This window comes from Abramis brama (genome assembly GCF_963993115.1).
Source record: "Abramis brama genome assembly, chromosome: 23".
In the NCBI taxonomy this organism is placed as follows: domain Eukaryota; kingdom Metazoa; phylum Chordata; class Actinopteri; order Cypriniformes; family Leuciscidae; genus Abramis; species Abramis brama.
In genome coordinates this window covers 19,055,124-19,071,702 of record NC_139985.1, presented here as the reverse complement: position 1 = coordinate 19,071,702, position 16,579 = coordinate 19,055,124, and the positions used below count along the sequence as shown (strand labels likewise).

Below are 16,579 nucleotides of genomic sequence, written 5' to 3'. Positions count from 1 at the left end.
TTTGCACGAGCTCACCAAAATTGGACAGTTGAAGACTGGAAAAATGTTGCCTGGTCTGATGAGTCTCGATTTCTGTTGAGACATTCAGATGGTAGAGTCAGAATTTGGCGTAAACAGAATGAGAACATGGATCCATCATGCCTTGTTACCACTGTGCAGGCTGGTGGTGGTGGTGTAATGGTGTGGGGGATGTTTTCTTGGCACACTTTAGGCCCCTTAGTGCCAATTGGGCATCGTTTAAATGCCAAGGCCTACCTGAGCATTGTTTCTGACCATGTCCATCCCTTTATGACCACCATGTACCCATCCTCTGATGACTACTTCCAGCAGGATAATGCACCATGTCACAAAGCTTGAATCATTTCAAATTGGTTTCTTGAACATGACAATGAGTTCACTGTCCTAAAATGGCCCCCACAGTCACCAGATCTCAACCCAATAGAGCATCTTTGGGATGTGGTGGAACGGGAGCTTCGTGCCCTGGATGTGCATCCCACAAATCTCCATCAACTGCAAGATGCTATCCTATCAATATGGGCCAACATTTCTAAAGAATGCTTTCAGCAGCTTGTTGAATCAATGCCACGTAGAATTAAGGCAGTTCTGAAGGCGAAAGGGGGTCAAACACAGTATTAGTATGGTGTTCCTAATAATCCTTTAGGTGAGTGTACAGTACATGTTTAACCACAGACAGATGTTTGTAGGGGTATTAAAAGCACAAACTGGACTCTAAAACTTTTATGTTTTCACTGTCTGTTGCATTTGTAGTCATAGCTCACAACAGTCGCTAATGAAGGGTTTGGGATTGTTCAGGTTTTTGTGGCACCACTATTAAATCAGTGTTGTCATGACATCATTTCCTCTGTCTCCAGAGCAATTTACAGCTCAGACTGCCATTTTGTTTAATCTTTTTATTTAATAGTACATAAATACATTCATTTTGCAATGCATACAACAAACAGTTTTCAACAAACAGTTCTTGTTTTCAGAATTCAGTGTTGTTAGATTAAGTTTTTTTCTCGACATATATGTGATATATGTAATTGTATTGGCCTACTGAAATTAATTTTTTATACAATATTTACTCAAAACTCAGTACAAATATTTCTGTCAAGAAGGTGTGTTAATCAGCCAAATATCAGCTGATTTATTATTATATTTGTCTATGTATCACTAGAAGGATGCATGAAACCCTTTCCTGTGAGATTAGCTGATTGGAGCTCCGGTCGTGACGAGTTTGTAGTACGCCCCCTTCAGGCCCATGAGATAGTCGTGTGCGCCCTTCTCGATAACATATCCTCTAGACATCACAGCTATAATGTCAGAGTTCTGGATAGTAGACAGACGGTGAGCAATGACGATACAAGTTCTGCCTTCTCTTGCTTTATCCAAAGCCTCCTGTACGGTCTGGCACACAGACGAACAAACACAGACTGGATGAGTTCTCACACAACTAACAAACAATGAAAATCCTCTAAAACTTGCGCTTTCTGGCTCACCTTTTCACTTTCTGTGTCCAGTGCTGAGGTGGCCTCATCCAGTAGAAGTATTTTGGGGTCTCGTATGATCGCCCTGGCTATAGCAATGCGTTGCTTTTGACCCCGGGAAAGCTGGGAACCTTGGGAACCAACATTAGTGTCGTATTTCTGCATCATGGGAGGAATAAACAATCAAGCAATTAACATTTGTCACACTCACAAGAAACCATTAAAGATTTTTAATAGGATTTTGTCTCTGTTATTATAATAACAGATTAATAATAATTATATATTATCATTAATATTGCTCTTATAATTTCTTAGTACTTTAAATGTGTCTATTTTATTTTTAATAATAAAAAAAAATTATATTTTGTACAGCACTTTTGGTCAACTTCATAAATGAATCATTTTTTGATCTAAAGATGTGAACAGCTTAGAGCAGAATCTCCGAGCTGTCGTTTTGTAATTAAAGTAGATTCCGACACAAAGTGAATGCAGCATTAATTCTAAATCCTTGTAATCCGAAGATTCCCAAAACTAACACCTCAGGAAGTGACATGACAAAGTCATGCAGCTGGGCCTTCTTGGCTGCGGAGATGACATCATCCATGCTGAGCTCTCGTTCGTTGTCTCCATAGCGGATGTTTTCCGCAATACTGCAGTCAAACAAAATTGGCTCCTGAGAGACGATCCCAATCTTAGAGCGCAGGAAAGCAACGTTGACCCGAGTAGAGTCATGGCCATCAATGAGCTAATCGATAAAGAACAATGATTAGATCACAAACTCAGTGTTTCAATAAAGATTTTAAAGCAAAAACCCCTTTCAAAATATCGGTAAAAGATCTTAACCGTCTTCTTACCACACGTCCATTGTTAGGATCATAGAATCTCTCCAATAGTTGAACGCTAGTGCTCTTGCCACAGCCGCTGCTGCCCACAAAGGCCAAAGTCTGTCCCGGCTTAACACTCACATTCAGACCATTCAGAACCTGAATATCTGGCCGGGTCGGGTATGTGAACTTGCAGTCTATAAACTCAATATCCCCTTTAAAATTATCCTTAAAGAATAAGAAAGAGAAAGTGTCATGTGACGGTCAAATTGTGTGTTCCTGCCTGTGCAGGGCAGGTGATTTTTAAATTGCTGTGCCAAGAAATAATGCAGTACTAAAATGTAATGTTAGAAACATTTTGTTTACGTCGCCTACATTTCTATATGAAATATGACAAATATATTTCAGTCCTAATAACAGATATTGTGATAAACATACTGTATTTTCAGGAATATGAGTCACATTTTGTACCATCACAATCACCTGAATGAGATGTATATCAGCCCATACATTTGAATTAAGCCATATGTCGGCTTTGTATTGTTTCGCAAGCTGATCAACAGATTTTCTAACAATATTCCATGAGTTATTCCACTGGACTACACATGGAATCTCTGGTTTCTCTTCCCAAGTTTTTTTTTCTTTTCTTTTTTTTTTTTTTTTTTTGGCAGGGGATTTATCTACACATAGAAACGTTTATTTTCCTTCTCACGTTCACTTTTCCTCAAAACAACAGAAATAATTCATTATCTTTATGTTTTTCTAATTCGGTCAATGACATTAAATACTGGTCAATGCAATAAGTCAATTAAACTACTGGAGATTACTGTGGTCTGTTTGTTCGCAGGATGAGGCATGTCAAGTTTATTTGAATAGCACATTTCCCACACACATGTAATTCAGTTTTGCGTTAAATTTGTTAAGGATTGTTGTTTATAATAAACATTTTTATAGCTAATGAATGCTACCATAATTTATGCTTAATTTATACTTACATTTTTTAATCTTGTTCTGTTAAATTTGAAGGATTTGTTGTGGAGTGTGAGGTGTAACTAAAGTACATATTTATAGAGTTTAGAATATATGTAAATGTTTCGTTTTATAAACAGGTATTTTACATTACAAAGCGACTTATCTGTGTTTTTTCACTCAGCAATGCAATTTTGACTCTTGAAACTTATGGTTTGACTTTATTCCAGATAATACGGTCCATAAATGGTTGTTATTGATAATTGAATTACCCATTTGTCTCCTTCATTGCTGTAGGTGCTAATTTTGGGAATGTGGTCGAGTAGCTTGAAGAATCGCGCGGCAGAGATCTTGGCTTTGGCGTAGTCTGGAGTGTAAGAGGACGCTCGACCGAGAGCTGTGCCGCTGGTTACAATCGCTGAAATCACCCTGTGTTGATAGAACCTCTCCAAATTATGAACATTTACTAAGCCAGCAATACTCTTTGTGGCATTGTTATCTCACCTGAAAACCATACTGAAGTGTAGCCCCTCTTGATAGACCAGGTATCCACCGAATCTATAGGAGGCGGAGTTCGCCATGAAGACCACACACTGGGAAAACCCATAGCAGGCACCGTAAACATTCGCCTTCTTCAGCGCGGCCTGGTACGGGGCCTCCAGCTGCGTGTTGAACATTTCCACAAAACTGCGCTCTTTTCCAAGGCCGGCAATGGTGCGGATGTTATTCAGAGCTTCTCCAGAAATCTGCGCTCAGAAACAGACACAGAGACTTTTAAAAAGCCTGATGCAGAAGCTGATGAGTAGGTGATTTTACCAATACTCCAGTCTAACGTGAGCTCACCCGTCCTGCTGTCTCCATGGCCTCTTTGTCCTGCTTGGCGAATCCGGTTAGCATCTTTGCCTGAAACCCTCCAGAGAGAGCCAGGAAGGGCAGAAAGCACAGGATAACCATAGTGAGCTTCCAGCTGAAGTAGAAGGAGATGATAATGGCCACACCGATGTTGGTCAAAGAATTCACGATCATGCCGATCTGAGAACCTGTGGCCTGGAGTGAGAGTTTTTTTACTGTAATTAAGCATTATTTTTTATTTAAATGTGCCGCAGATCATGTAGTCGTAATGAAAAAAGGATCAGCAAAATGTTTTTCTTACTCCCTGGACTTGTGAGGCATCAGTGGCCAGTCTTGTGGTCAAAGCACCAGGGCTGTTTCTGCGGTCATCAAACCAGCCGATCTCCTGCCCCAGCATTGCATGAAAACCCAGACGCCTCAGTCTACGTGTCAGCAGTTCCCCAGATTTAGAGAATGCATAGCCCTGAAAAAAGAAAGAAAAGAAAAGAAAAGAAAAGGGAAGGGAAGGGAAGGGAAGGGAAGGGAAGGGAAGGGAGGAAGGAAGGAAGGGAGGAAGGAAGGAAGGAAGGGGAGGAAGGGAAGGAAGGAAGGAAGGAAGGAAGGAAGGAAGGGAGGAAGGAAGGGAGGAAGGGGGGGAAGGGAAGAGAAGGGAAGGGAAGGGAAGGGAGGAAGGGGAGGAAGGGAAGGGAAGGGAAGGGAAGGGAAGGGAAGGGAAGGGAAGGGAAGGGAAGGGAAGGGAAGGGAAGGGAGGAAGGAAGGAAGGAAGGGGAGGAAGGGAAGGGGAAGGGAAGGGAAGGGAAGGGGAGGGGAGGGGAGGAAGGAAGGAAGGAAGGAAGGAAGGAAGGAAGGAAGGAAGGAAGGAAGGAAGGAAGGAAGGAAGGAAGGAAGGAAGGAAGGAAACAGAAGAAGTAGCTGTAATAAATATCTAGATATTTTGAAAGCAAACGAAGACCCAAAGCACTATATTATGTTTAATTAACAAAGTTCGGGAGGAGCACGTTCAGATAATTAAACCTAATTAAACACATGTGGAGCACATTCAGATAATCAAACCTAATTAGACACGAGTGGAGCACACTCTGTTAATCAACCCAATTAACGAGTTAAGAGGTGTATATATACAGCAAACTTGCCTCCGTTCGTTGACAGTTTAACAACATCCCTCCACCACCCCATCTCCTCACATCTAGTCCTAAATACTCTTACAACAACGGGGGGTGGGGTACTCTGGGTTCGGGTAAAAATTCTGAGCTCGGAGCCCTCCCCCCGGACAGCACAGCAAATACACGTGAACACAGCAAAAGCTGCTAATTTCACATCGCATTTAATTCCAAAATGTGCCGGAGCGTAATTAGTAATGCGAAATGAGTTGCATTGTTAGTGTTGTCAAAAGGGCAATTAGCGGGCACACTATAGAATATATTAGAGAATATAGCTGTACATGTTGGACATGATTCCGCCTGATACAAATTTTAGGTCTTTTAATGCCGATTAATAATGATTACAATCAAATTTTACCTCAGATTAAAAAACTTAACACTAGACTGTTTTTGTTTCCTATAGCCACCATTTCAATCCCGCATGTAATGCAGTTCACCGAATGAGTCACGGCTTGATGATTTAAAACTCTGAACGAAACTATTTTACCGAGTCTTGACTGCCGTACAGTCTGACATTGAAGACAACTGAGATCCTACAGTGTGACATGGCTTACAGCGAGGATTGTGTACGTACAGTCTAACAAGCAACAATCATAAAGGACTACCATAAATCATTCAGTATGCACTCGGCTTTAGTCATTAAAATATGGTAATTATAAATATCACATTATACTGAAGCTAAAATGGTCCTTTTCCCTTTCTTTGTTCTCAGTTAGCCTTCATTAGAAAGCTAACAGTTTATCCTAGTAGCTTAGCATAGCACTAACTCATTACATGACACTGGTTGCGTCCGAAAACTTGCAAGTGCAACATGTTCCTGGTCCAACATCTTTGTTGCATTCCGATCAACCAGTCAGATTTCAGGGACACGTTTAAAGTTTATGTCAAGTTTAGGCTTATAACCAGGGTTCCCAGACTGCAACATGGTGTTGGCCCAGATCCGGCCCACATCTGGTACACGTGGACTCCACACATACCAGATGTGGGCCGGATCTGGATCTGGGTTAGGTGCTTCTACATCAGAGTTATTCACCTATCATTTCCCATTATCCCATTTTAGGGATAATTTATGGGTAGGGTTAGGTTTAGGGGTGGGGATATGGTTAGGATTAAATTTTCGAACAGGAATGTTGATCCAGAATCTACAAAATATGTTGACCCAGGAACGCTTCTAACTCTGCAAAATCAGGCTTGTTGCCTTGCTGCCCTACCAGGCAATGACATGATAGCTTAACTGTCATGGAATGGAACGCACAGGATTGTGGGATATCAAAGGCAGCGAAGGATGCATCTATGCTGCTTTCAAAACAGATCGATCAGATGAAGGTATCTCAGGAGACAGGAAGTGAAGCTAACATTAGATTCAGGCGTGCCTTGTTGCCGTCCTATCTTGGATTTTTAAGCTTCCGGACACAACCACTGGTTTACTGGCCCAGGCATTTGAAAGTAATTCTATCGCCCCCTTGAGGTTAGTTAACACCAATGACTATAACTATGCTATAATGCATAGAATTTTTGGTCTATCTGTAATAGTTTACAATATCTTTACGATATATATTATAATGAAAATTCTTAATATGAAGACAAACCTGTAACACTTGTGTGAAAAATGAAACCAAACCAACAAACACAAAGAACAGACAGATGCCATTAATTTCCCTCCGTTGCTCAACAGGATCAGGCATCGAGAATGTCTGCAAGTAAAAAGAAAGAGATGAAAGCCATGCTTACAGAAAACACATGTTGTAGAGGAGAATAGCAGGCAGAAACCTCACCGCCAGGATCTGGCTGAAGAGGAGAGAGTAGACTGGGTTCACCCCTCCATTCACAGCGGCTCCAAAGCTTCCAAAGAGCATGTAGGGCCATTCGGGAGCGTTATATTTCAGAATACGAGTCACTGGAGCTGGTTCCACCTCCTCTACATCATCCTCAATAAGGCTGCTCTGTATACACATACAGTATGCACATACATGAGATGTTTGCGAGATATGTCAGGCCCATGGAGGTGAAGAGATCTAACCTTTCCCATGAACTCCTGAGGAACGCAGGTTTCAGAGTATGAGCGAGGGCCTAGCTCTCCAGCAAGGGCCACTGAGGATTCAGGTACAACATTCGACAGCTGTGATCGAGATCTTTGGTGAATAGAAGCCCTGCAGATATAGTAAAAGAGAGAGTGAGGTAGAAAAAGTTAAAAACTATATTAAAATTGTATTCTTATACACACTTTAAGGCACTTACCAATGCAAGTATAGGTATTACCAATGGAGCTGCCTACTTGAGTAAAGTTTTTCCATCCATCATTTTTTATGCAATATCCCAAAATGCGCAAAGAAATAGGTGGATGAAAACATAGCTAATGACATTTTGACCACTGAAATAGGAAGTGTACCCAGTTTCCATTTCAAAAATCTGGTCACTTTAGATTTTTTAATATTAGCTTTGCAACATGCACATCAAATTCTACTGGAATCAACTGATCATTAGTTTAGTCTCTTGTGGGTTCATGTCTAACTAGGGTTTGAAAAAAGCTTGAGTAATAAAGTTTTTCACCATTTTTACCTCAAGCTAGCTCGATAGCTTCCTGCCCTGTTGAGACTCTTTCTCTCTGCATCAGGATCAATACTCACAGCTTCCTCCATCTCTGAGAAGAGTGGGAGACAGAAAGATTAGAATGACATATTCACTTCAAATCCTTTTCGTTCATTTGAAATAAAGCTGAAATAAAATAAAATATAAATATTGAATGAAAAACTCTAAATGAAAAATTCAACGAAAATTAGAAATGTTGCCTTGGCAACTAACTGAAATAAAAAAGTAAAAAAATTACTCAAACTGAAATTGAAATCAAAATAAATTAAAGATAAATAGTGAGAGTCATTGACAGCAAGTAAAAATAGGATGTTTTTCAGGTCGGTAGCAATGGGTTCATAGTTAAAATAATTTGAACTTTGAGTACCACGTGACAATTCAGGGTGCTTTGCTCCACAGAGTTCAATGCATCGGAGAACATTGACACTAGTCATGTGAACTGATCTTAGTACAGAGAACTAACAGTAGTAAAGAGAGAGTGTGTTACCCTGTTGGGCTTTTTGATTGAGGGCTTTGTCTCCCTGGCTCTGAAGAGTGACCAAGGTGAAGTAGACGCCCTTTCTATCCAGCAGCTCCTCATGTTTTCCTCGTTCCACGGCACGGCCATGCTCGAATCCCACGATCACATCTGCATTCTTTATTGTGGATAAACGGTGAGCGATGGAGATGGTGGTGCGACCCATTCGTACCTTCAACAGAGGATTGATGGTTGTTCAACTCTTCAGTGATTTCGATGTACATTATTTTATTTACTTTTTGTAACTGCTGACCTTGTCCAAAGCCTCCTGTACGACAGCTTCACTCTCGTTGTCCAGAGCTGATGTGGCCATGTCAAGCAGGAGGATTCTGGGATTCCTCACAAGTGCCCGGGCTATTGCGATTCTCTGTTTCTGCCCGCCACTCATCTGGCCACCTCCCTCACCTACCGAAGTGTCAAATTTCTAAAAAGAAAAGATCAAAAAGTTTAAGAAACATATTTACTATATTATACACTCTCTTTCAAAGGTTTGGGGTCAGTAATAATTTTTTTTAATGTTTTTGAAAGAAATCTTGTATGCTAACCAATGCTGCATTTGATTAATAAAACAATAATTTTCTGAAATATTATTACCATTTAAACCTGTTTTATGTTTTTGTAAATATATTCAAATGTAATTTAATCCTGTGATGGCAAAGCTGAATATTCAGCATCATTACTCCGGTTTTCAGTGTCACATGATCCTTCAGAAATCATTCTAATATGATGATTTGGTGATGATAATAATAAGAATAATTTCTTATCTTATTTCTTCAATGTTAAAAACAGTTGTGCTGCTAAAAAAAAGTGAAAATGTGATCTTTTTTTCAGGATTCTTTGATGAATAGAAAGTAAAAAAACTGAATTTATTTACAATTGAATTTTTTTGTAACATTATAAATGTCTTTTTGTCACTTTTAAAAAATATAATATAATATAATATAGCTGGGATAGGCTCTAGGCCTCCCGTGACCCTACAGAGGTTAAGTGTTACTGTATGGAGATGGATGGATGTTATGGAGAATGGATAATAATATAATATAGACACCAAGACGGTCATTAATTATGATGTCTATGTATGTTGGACATATTTGGTGGTCTCCTGCCTGTGGTAAATCCATGATGAAGTTATAGGCATTGGCCTCTTTGGCTGCTGTGATGATGTCGTCGTTCGAGACTCCAGGACGCCCGTATCGAATGTTCTCAGCAATGGTGGTCGCAAACAGAACCGGCTCCTGCTCCACAATCCCAATCAGAGAACGCAGCCACTGGATGTTCAGGCCCCTGATGTCATGACCATCCAACGTAACCTGGAGTGAAGGGACACTTTCAAGGATTTCTGAATGATGTTCACCAAAAATACTGCAGCATGTAAAAGAGATGTTTCTTTACCATCCCTTCTTTGGGGTCATAGAACCGTTGAATGAGCTGGATCGCGGTGCTCTTCCCAGCGCCACTGGGACCCACAAACGCTGTTGTCTCTCCTGACTTAACCTGCAGATTAAGCTGATCGAGGATCTGTGAGAAGGAGGAGAGTAGAGTTCATCTAAAGTAGGAACACAGCAGAGAGCCATCTGGTGCTGGTGAACATTTCAACTTTACCTTCACTTCAGGTCGAGATGGGTAATGAAAAGTTATGTTATGAAACTCCAGATCTCCTTTCACTTTGTCTAACTTATATCCAGCCTCAGAGAGACAATCGATCTCTGGTTCCTGAAAATAAGACAATATTCCTGTCAATCCATCACTCGGGAAGGTGCCGGACAGTCTCAGATAGATGTCAGACATGCAATAATACACATGTTTTATTCTGACTGGCACCTGCTTTGAGCTTGCTGGGCTTTTTCATTTTGTGCATTTTTCTACACTTACTAAAATCCAGCACAGAGGGCTTTAACACTCATTTGCCATCTGTGTAAGATCATATTTTCGGTACTCATGGGATTGACATCTGTCTGATTTTTTTATTTTTTTATTTTTTTATGTATACAAGTGGCCCAATGTAGATTTTTCACATTTAATAAAATTATTAAATTCAATTAAATTTAACAAATGTTTTCAGCATAACAATTAAAGTGAGTTCAGAATAAAAAAATAAAAAAAAACATAAAAATTTGACTTAAAAATAAAAACAAATGAAGGAAAATTAACCAAAAACATAAATTTCTTGTTCATTTTACATAATTTTACTCAAAAATGCTGTTTATTTACATACGGAAGAGGATTAGGGCCAAGCAATAATAAAAACATAAAACCATCTCGAGATTAAAGTCACTATAATGCGAGATTAAACTCGTTAAATTTCGAGAAAAAAAGTCGAAATACAATCTTGAGAATAAACTCATTAAATATCGAGAATAAAGTCGTTGTGTTTCGAGAAAAAACTCGTTCAATTTTGAGAAAAAAGTCGAAATACAATCTTGAGAATAAACTCATTACATTTCGAGAATAAAGTCGTTGTGTTTTGAGAAAAAACTCGTTAAATTTCGAGAAAAAAAGTCGAAATACAATCTTGAGAATAAACTCATTAAATTTCGAGAATAAAGTCGTTGTGTTTCGAGAAAAAAACTCGTTAAATTTCGAAATAATTATGAGAATAAACTACTTAATTCTCGATATTTAATGAGTTTATTCTCAAGATTGTATTTCGACTTTTTTTCTCGAAATTTAACGAGTTTAATCTCGCATTATAATGACTTTAATCTTGAGATGGTTTTATTTTTTTATTAGTGCTTGGCCCTAATCCTCTTCCGTATTTACAGGTTTAAATTCTATTTATAGCTTTAATTTATATTTACTGTATTTTAGTTTTAGCTATTTTAGTACTTATTTCATTTCAATTAGCAATTTTAAGTTCATTTTAATAGTTTCACCTAACATTTTCATCATACCTTTATATTTTATTTTATTTCAGCTTTATTTTAATTAACAAAAATGTTAATAGTGTAATACTTTTTTTGTTTGTTAACAATAACAACACTGGATTTGAGACAGATATTAGTCTTTTCATGTGATTTGTGTGATGTCCGTTGTCCGCAGGGTTCTTACGCGGTCTATGGTCTCAAAGATAATGGTGGCGGCTCCTCTTCCAGCAGCAAAAGCCTCCAGACAAGGAGACGCCTGGCCCAAATTCAGCGCAGCAATAAGCACACCGAAAAATACCTGCAAAACAAAACATGATATCCAATCAATATCTGCGTTCTGCCTTTTCTGCCACATCTGTAATGTGAATAACAAAATGAACGTTCTTTTTCATGTGCTTGCATGAGATCATGTGTGTGTACCTGTAGTAAAGTCCCTGGACTGTACTCTTGTGTGTCCACTACTAAACTGGACCCATACCAGAAAGCTAGTGCGTAACACAGGAAGATGATGAACCACAAGTACCCTGTGAAAAACCCCATGATCAGACCTTTCCTGATGCCCCATCGCTGGGCAGAGATCAGATTACGGTCATACCTGCAGAAAATACAATGTGGAAAGAGTTCAGAGGAAATAACACAGTCAGTACATTTCTGATTACAGTAGTGCGGGAGTCATTATGTGAAGTAAAGATGATGGTTAGTTACCTGTCCACTTCTTTTTTCTCGCCACCGAATGCTGCCACAGTACGAACAGAAGACAACACCTCATCTGCCACAGCACCTGCTTTAGCGTACGCCTGCAGCTCCATTCCCGTCAGTTTCGCCACAAACTAGACAAGCACAAGCAATCCAAACAAATGGAATATATTGTAATTAACTTCATACAACAGTTTGTTACGGCCCTCGGATGTGATAGACAAATGGTTTTCATTGTTATCATTATCTTTATCGTTCTTGGTGTGAATGGAGCTGTTGTGTTTAAAATGTGTGATCTTATGTGTGAAATGCATGAAATCTTATGTATGAAAAAAAGTCCTTTTCTCACCAGAGCCATGAGGCCTGCTCCGAGCCCAATCAGAGGAGACACTGAGACGATGACCAGCGTTAGTTTCCAGCCCTTTGCGAAACCCATGAGGAAACCACACACGAATGTGGTGAAGCGCTGGATGAAGATCCCCACCTGATCAGCAATGGCATCGTTTATCTTGTTGATGTCACTAGGATTACATGAGATACACACACACAGTGTTAGGTAACTCTTGTTTATTTAGCATTTGTGCTCTGGAAAGTGTTTGAATGTGTCTTACTCAGACATGCGAGTGTTGAGCTCTCCCACAGAGGTGCAGTCAAACCAACCAATCTCCATCCGCATGACCTTCCTGAAATACATCTGCCTGATGATCTGAATCTGCCGTGCTGCCGCAGTGATCCACAGGGAGATCTGAAGGAAACAAAATGAGAAAGAAAACACTTTAATGCATACTATAATAAGGTCATGCAAAAATTATGCACATTATTGAAGTTTTTGCAAATTTCGTATTGCACATTTACAAAACAAGAAAGAACCAACAGTAATTAGTTGAAAAGTCTCACTTGGAGGTATCCAAGAATGAAGACCCCCGCTCCAATGCCCACATAATAGTAGGCGAAATTGGTCATTTCATATTCAATGTCTAATAGCCTGAAGCAGAAGAGCACACCATCATTAAATAAATTTTTTTGAAAAATTGAGAGAGAAAAATAGGAAATAATTTTCAACAGTAGAAAGTTTTAGAAACATCACGTTTACTAATTTTCTCACACAATATAAATGAGTCTTTATACATTCATATAAATAGCTGCATTTGATTTTAGAGAGAGTGAATAAAGAGGGAAAAAATAAAATAAGTGAAAACCACTGCTTTGTCTATTCTCACCCGCATGATTTGGTCATGTTCAGTGCCAGGTTTTCTTCTTGTGTCAGGTTTCGCCACTGTATAGTGTTGTTCACACATGCTTTCTCCGGGTCAGTAAGCTCATTGAGCTCGATGTCATACTCTATGAAGGTGTCCGTCAGCATCCCAAACACGAGCAGCATCAGCGGCTGCGCTGAACCATGAGCGATCGCACACAAGCTCCCAAAAATCATCATCCAGATCTCCCGGCAGCTGGCAAAGCGAAACTGCAGGGGAAATCAATTTACATGTTCATCAATAATGTGATTATTTCTGATAATCACAGTAAGGACTTATTTGCAGTAAGATGTTTACCTCTTCACTCCCATTTACATGTAATTTCCATTATTCTTATTATGCTAAGAAGTGTTTTGTGGTTATTTTTACCACCGTGTAGGCCTACCCCACAGCACAAATGATGTTACTGCCCACTGTTTTAATCTACTTTCATCAAATGCAAAACACATTTCTATGTAGGCCTAGGTAATATGTAGTAGTGTAAAAACTTTTCTTCTTTTGTATTAGTTTGTACAAAAGTGTGTCAAATTACACTGACCGGCCTAAAAAAAGTTTCTGATTGGATTTAAATAGGCAAATGCTTAAGAGTCTATGATTGGATCATTATTCCAGTGATTGTTATGTTTCTAGCGTGTTATATGTTTGGTAACGGTTCTTCTAAGCCTAATTGATGGAGTGTGTAGCTTTATATTTCTTAATCAACCAATGTAGGCCATATTCCACGATGACAAAGCCAAGACTAATCAGGCTCAAATTGTGAAAGAATGGTTGTGAGGGAGCATGAAGAATCATTTTCACACATGAATTGGCACCTCTGAGTCCAGTCCTTAAATTCATTGAAAGTCTTTGGGATGTGCTGGAGGAGACTTTACAGAGTGCTGGACTTTTGCATTGTCAATACAAGATCTTGACCAAAGTGTATATTCGGATGAAATTTTCGATCCACAAAATCTTGATTTTAGAACACTGTTGGCCTTACAGACAATACTAACGTGTCACTTACAGTCATTATCAACAGTACATTATGCAACAGGTGTCCATCCGTGTAAAATTATTATTTATTTATTTTTGGCCTAAACAGGACAGTCAAAAAACATATACCCTTAACAACAGAATTCTTCTCATTGTTATAATATATCTCAGAGGAATTACCAGCTGAAAGAAGCCAACGCGGATGGCCGATTCTTCTTCCTTGCCATCTTTGGACCTGTGAATGAAATAGTTTGTGGTGCTCAAAGTAAATGTGAGAAAACAAGCTTTCATCATCAAGGAAAAGGAGAGAAAGATGACTTACTTTTTATCCTTTCCCATTGTCCTGTATTAACACAAGTTTAGTTTCGAAACATTAAAAATAAGAAATACTCAATGCTTTATTTTAAATAAACAAATGTAGATTAAAAAAAGCAGAACTTACATGTAATCACCATTTGTCGCTGTAACAGAATCAATATGTTCATTCGTGTCTGAATGGATTGTGCTATAGAGTTGAGAATAGTTTTAAAAGATTAATTTTTAAACCCTTTACCCTCATCTGAAAATTCATAACCATCATTTTCCTGTCCAAACTTCTTGATGCTGCGCAGCTTTACGGTTCCTGGCATCGTTCTGCCTGTTCTTGTCTTAATGCCATTAAGAAAACAGATGCTTGAGGATAATTGCATCACAGAGGAACATAATGTATCATTTCAGATTTCAAACCAACAATGTAAACTTACCTGGCTGATCCAAAGTTACTCTCTTTTTCTGAGATTTTTAGTTTTACAGTGAAAACTCTTCCTTGGATGCTCCTAAAATCCAATCATATTCTTAGCAAGTGTCTGGATAGACTCCTTCTAAGCTCCGGGAATGTGTCGGTTGTGAATCTCTCGACTGTTGCCAGCAGTATGTGTTTGTAGTTAAATGTCTTGGTCGGTTTGGCTCAGGTGAGGTAACTGTCCGGAAGGTTTGTTCTGTCAGGGAGGGTGAATGACACTGAGGGTGAATACAAACACTGACATGAGATAATTGTCCCAAAAAAATCAATTCGGGCACATGTGCTCACAAGATGCACTACATTAACTATTGTAGTATGTGATACTGACATTAATTCCAAAAATCTCATTAAAGTCCCCCTGTAGTCAATAATTTTAACCCTCTCAAACTCATCTTTGATCACCAAAATTACATATTTAAACGTTTTTTTCCTAAAATAGCTTGAATGTAACTCTACACCCTTGCCTCATTTAGTATATGCTGTGCTATGAATATGCAGATTAGCCCCGCCTCCATTCACTCACAGATGCATTCAGAGAACTGTTTCTGAATCAAGGTAAAAGCTTGCGAGGTCATTCACCTCAGCATGTTTCTGTTCTGCAGGCACAGGACACGGGGGTAACCCATCATGCACTGCAGAATCAACATGTTTGAAAGGTACTGATCTACACCATTTTATAAAACACTTTTATTTAGTACTCTGATATAGCCTTGACCAATAAAACGAATTTCATTTTAAGTAAGTGGAACACCCATATATGTTGTGATCAGGGAGATATTACAAATTTCGTTTTTGTGTGCAAAATATTTAGTTGTTTTGCGGCAGAACAAGCATGAGTGCGCGCTACACAGAAACCAAATACACAGACAGAACTGAATCATTAACTCAGAGGTCAGATCCTTCTGTAGCTCTGCCTCATTTCACACTCAGATTAATACGGTCAACACTCTATATGTGATTGACCTGATAAACTCTATTCTTCACTGCACTCTTAACAATCATAAAAATCAAACAATGAGTTTTCAAAATCTTTTAAATCATTCGAACGTCAATTCAAGTCAAAATTCAAATGGAAGAATGTTTTAAAAAAGAGCAAATTTACTTGAGGTTTTTTTTTTTCTAAATAAAATGAGCTTGTTTCCTTATGCACTTGCATGCTACGGATAGAGACAGAGCGGAGCGGGTGGCTCACTAGTCCGTGGCGCAGGCAGGGTGACGGCTGACCAAGGTGGAGCCGGAGGGATGATGGAGCCTGGTGGAGTCGTAAGGCCGAAGGTCTCTGGTGGAGCAGAGGGAGAGAGGAGCCAAGGTGGAGCCGGCAGGTCGACGGGCCGAGGTGGAGTGATGGGATCAGTGGCTGGAGGCAGAGTCAGTGGATCCACCTGCGTGGGCGAAGCTAGCGACCGTAAGACCAGAGGCTTATCCATATAGAAAGGCATTAGGGGAGAAGATGAGGGGCTGACGGAACCAGCTGAGGCGGGTCTGAAGTGCTGGCTGACTTTTGCAGTGGATGAGGGAGAGGTCAGCGACGATAACCATATTGGGTAGGACCAGCGGTGATGAGGGCACAGACGATTCAGGGCTGGGTTGAATTACTTGTCTGGCATGCATA

General features: G+C 39.4%; 1 protein-coding gene across 2 annotated transcripts; it reads right to left on the bottom strand.

Annotated features, from left to right (window-relative positions):
* Positions 1 to 896: 896 nt before the first annotated feature.
* On the bottom strand, positions 897 to 15,134 carry abcb11b (ATP-binding cassette, sub-family B (MDR/TAP), member 11b). Of its 2 annotated transcripts, XM_084100750.1 has the most exons (29): positions 14,930 to 15,134; positions 14,740 to 14,833; positions 14,629 to 14,647; positions 14,509 to 14,529; positions 14,367 to 14,421; positions 13,179 to 13,423; positions 12,856 to 12,943; positions 12,570 to 12,703; positions 12,308 to 12,479; positions 11,968 to 12,092; positions 11,683 to 11,857; positions 11,447 to 11,560; positions 10,001 to 10,111; positions 9,791 to 9,916; positions 9,505 to 9,708; positions 8,652 to 8,822; positions 8,369 to 8,570; positions 7,852 to 7,933; positions 7,313 to 7,442; positions 7,068 to 7,235; positions 6,882 to 6,986; positions 4,434 to 4,595; positions 4,124 to 4,327; positions 3,785 to 4,026; positions 3,553 to 3,709; positions 2,342 to 2,539; positions 2,026 to 2,232; positions 1,500 to 1,646; positions 897 to 1,407 (listed from the first exon to the last, which is right to left on the bottom strand). In XM_084100750.1, exons 2-29 carry the CDS (start codon positions 14,813 to 14,815, stop codon positions 1,207 to 1,209), a joined length of 4,041 nt encoding a protein of 1,346 aa, XP_083956876.1. In that variant the 5' UTR covers positions 14,816 to 14,833; positions 14,930 to 15,134; the 3' UTR covers positions 897 to 1,206. The 2 variants fall into 2 exon arrangements, with proteins under 2 accessions (XP_083956876.1, XP_083956877.1); XM_084100751.1 differs by lacking the exon at positions 14,740 to 14,833 and having other exon boundaries at positions 14,629 to 14,691; positions 14,930 to 15,070.
* Positions 15,135 to 16,579: the final 1,445 nt, after the last annotated feature.

Excerpts from the sequence above, each read along its gene's own strand:
- abcb11b (XM_084100750.1), bottom strand. The coding sequence starts at position 14,815 with ATGCCAGGAACCGTAAAGCTGCGCAGCATCAAGAAGTTTGGACAGGAA. Across the intron at positions 9,917-10,000 it reads CATCTCGACCTGAAGTGAAG|ATCCTCGATCAGCTTAATCT; the intron begins GTAAAGTTGAAA and ends TCCTTCTCACAG. Across the intron at positions 1,408-1,499 it reads TGGACACAGAAAGTGAAAAG|ACCGTACAGGAGGCTTTGGA; the intron begins GTGAGCCAGAAA and ends TCTGTGTGCCAG.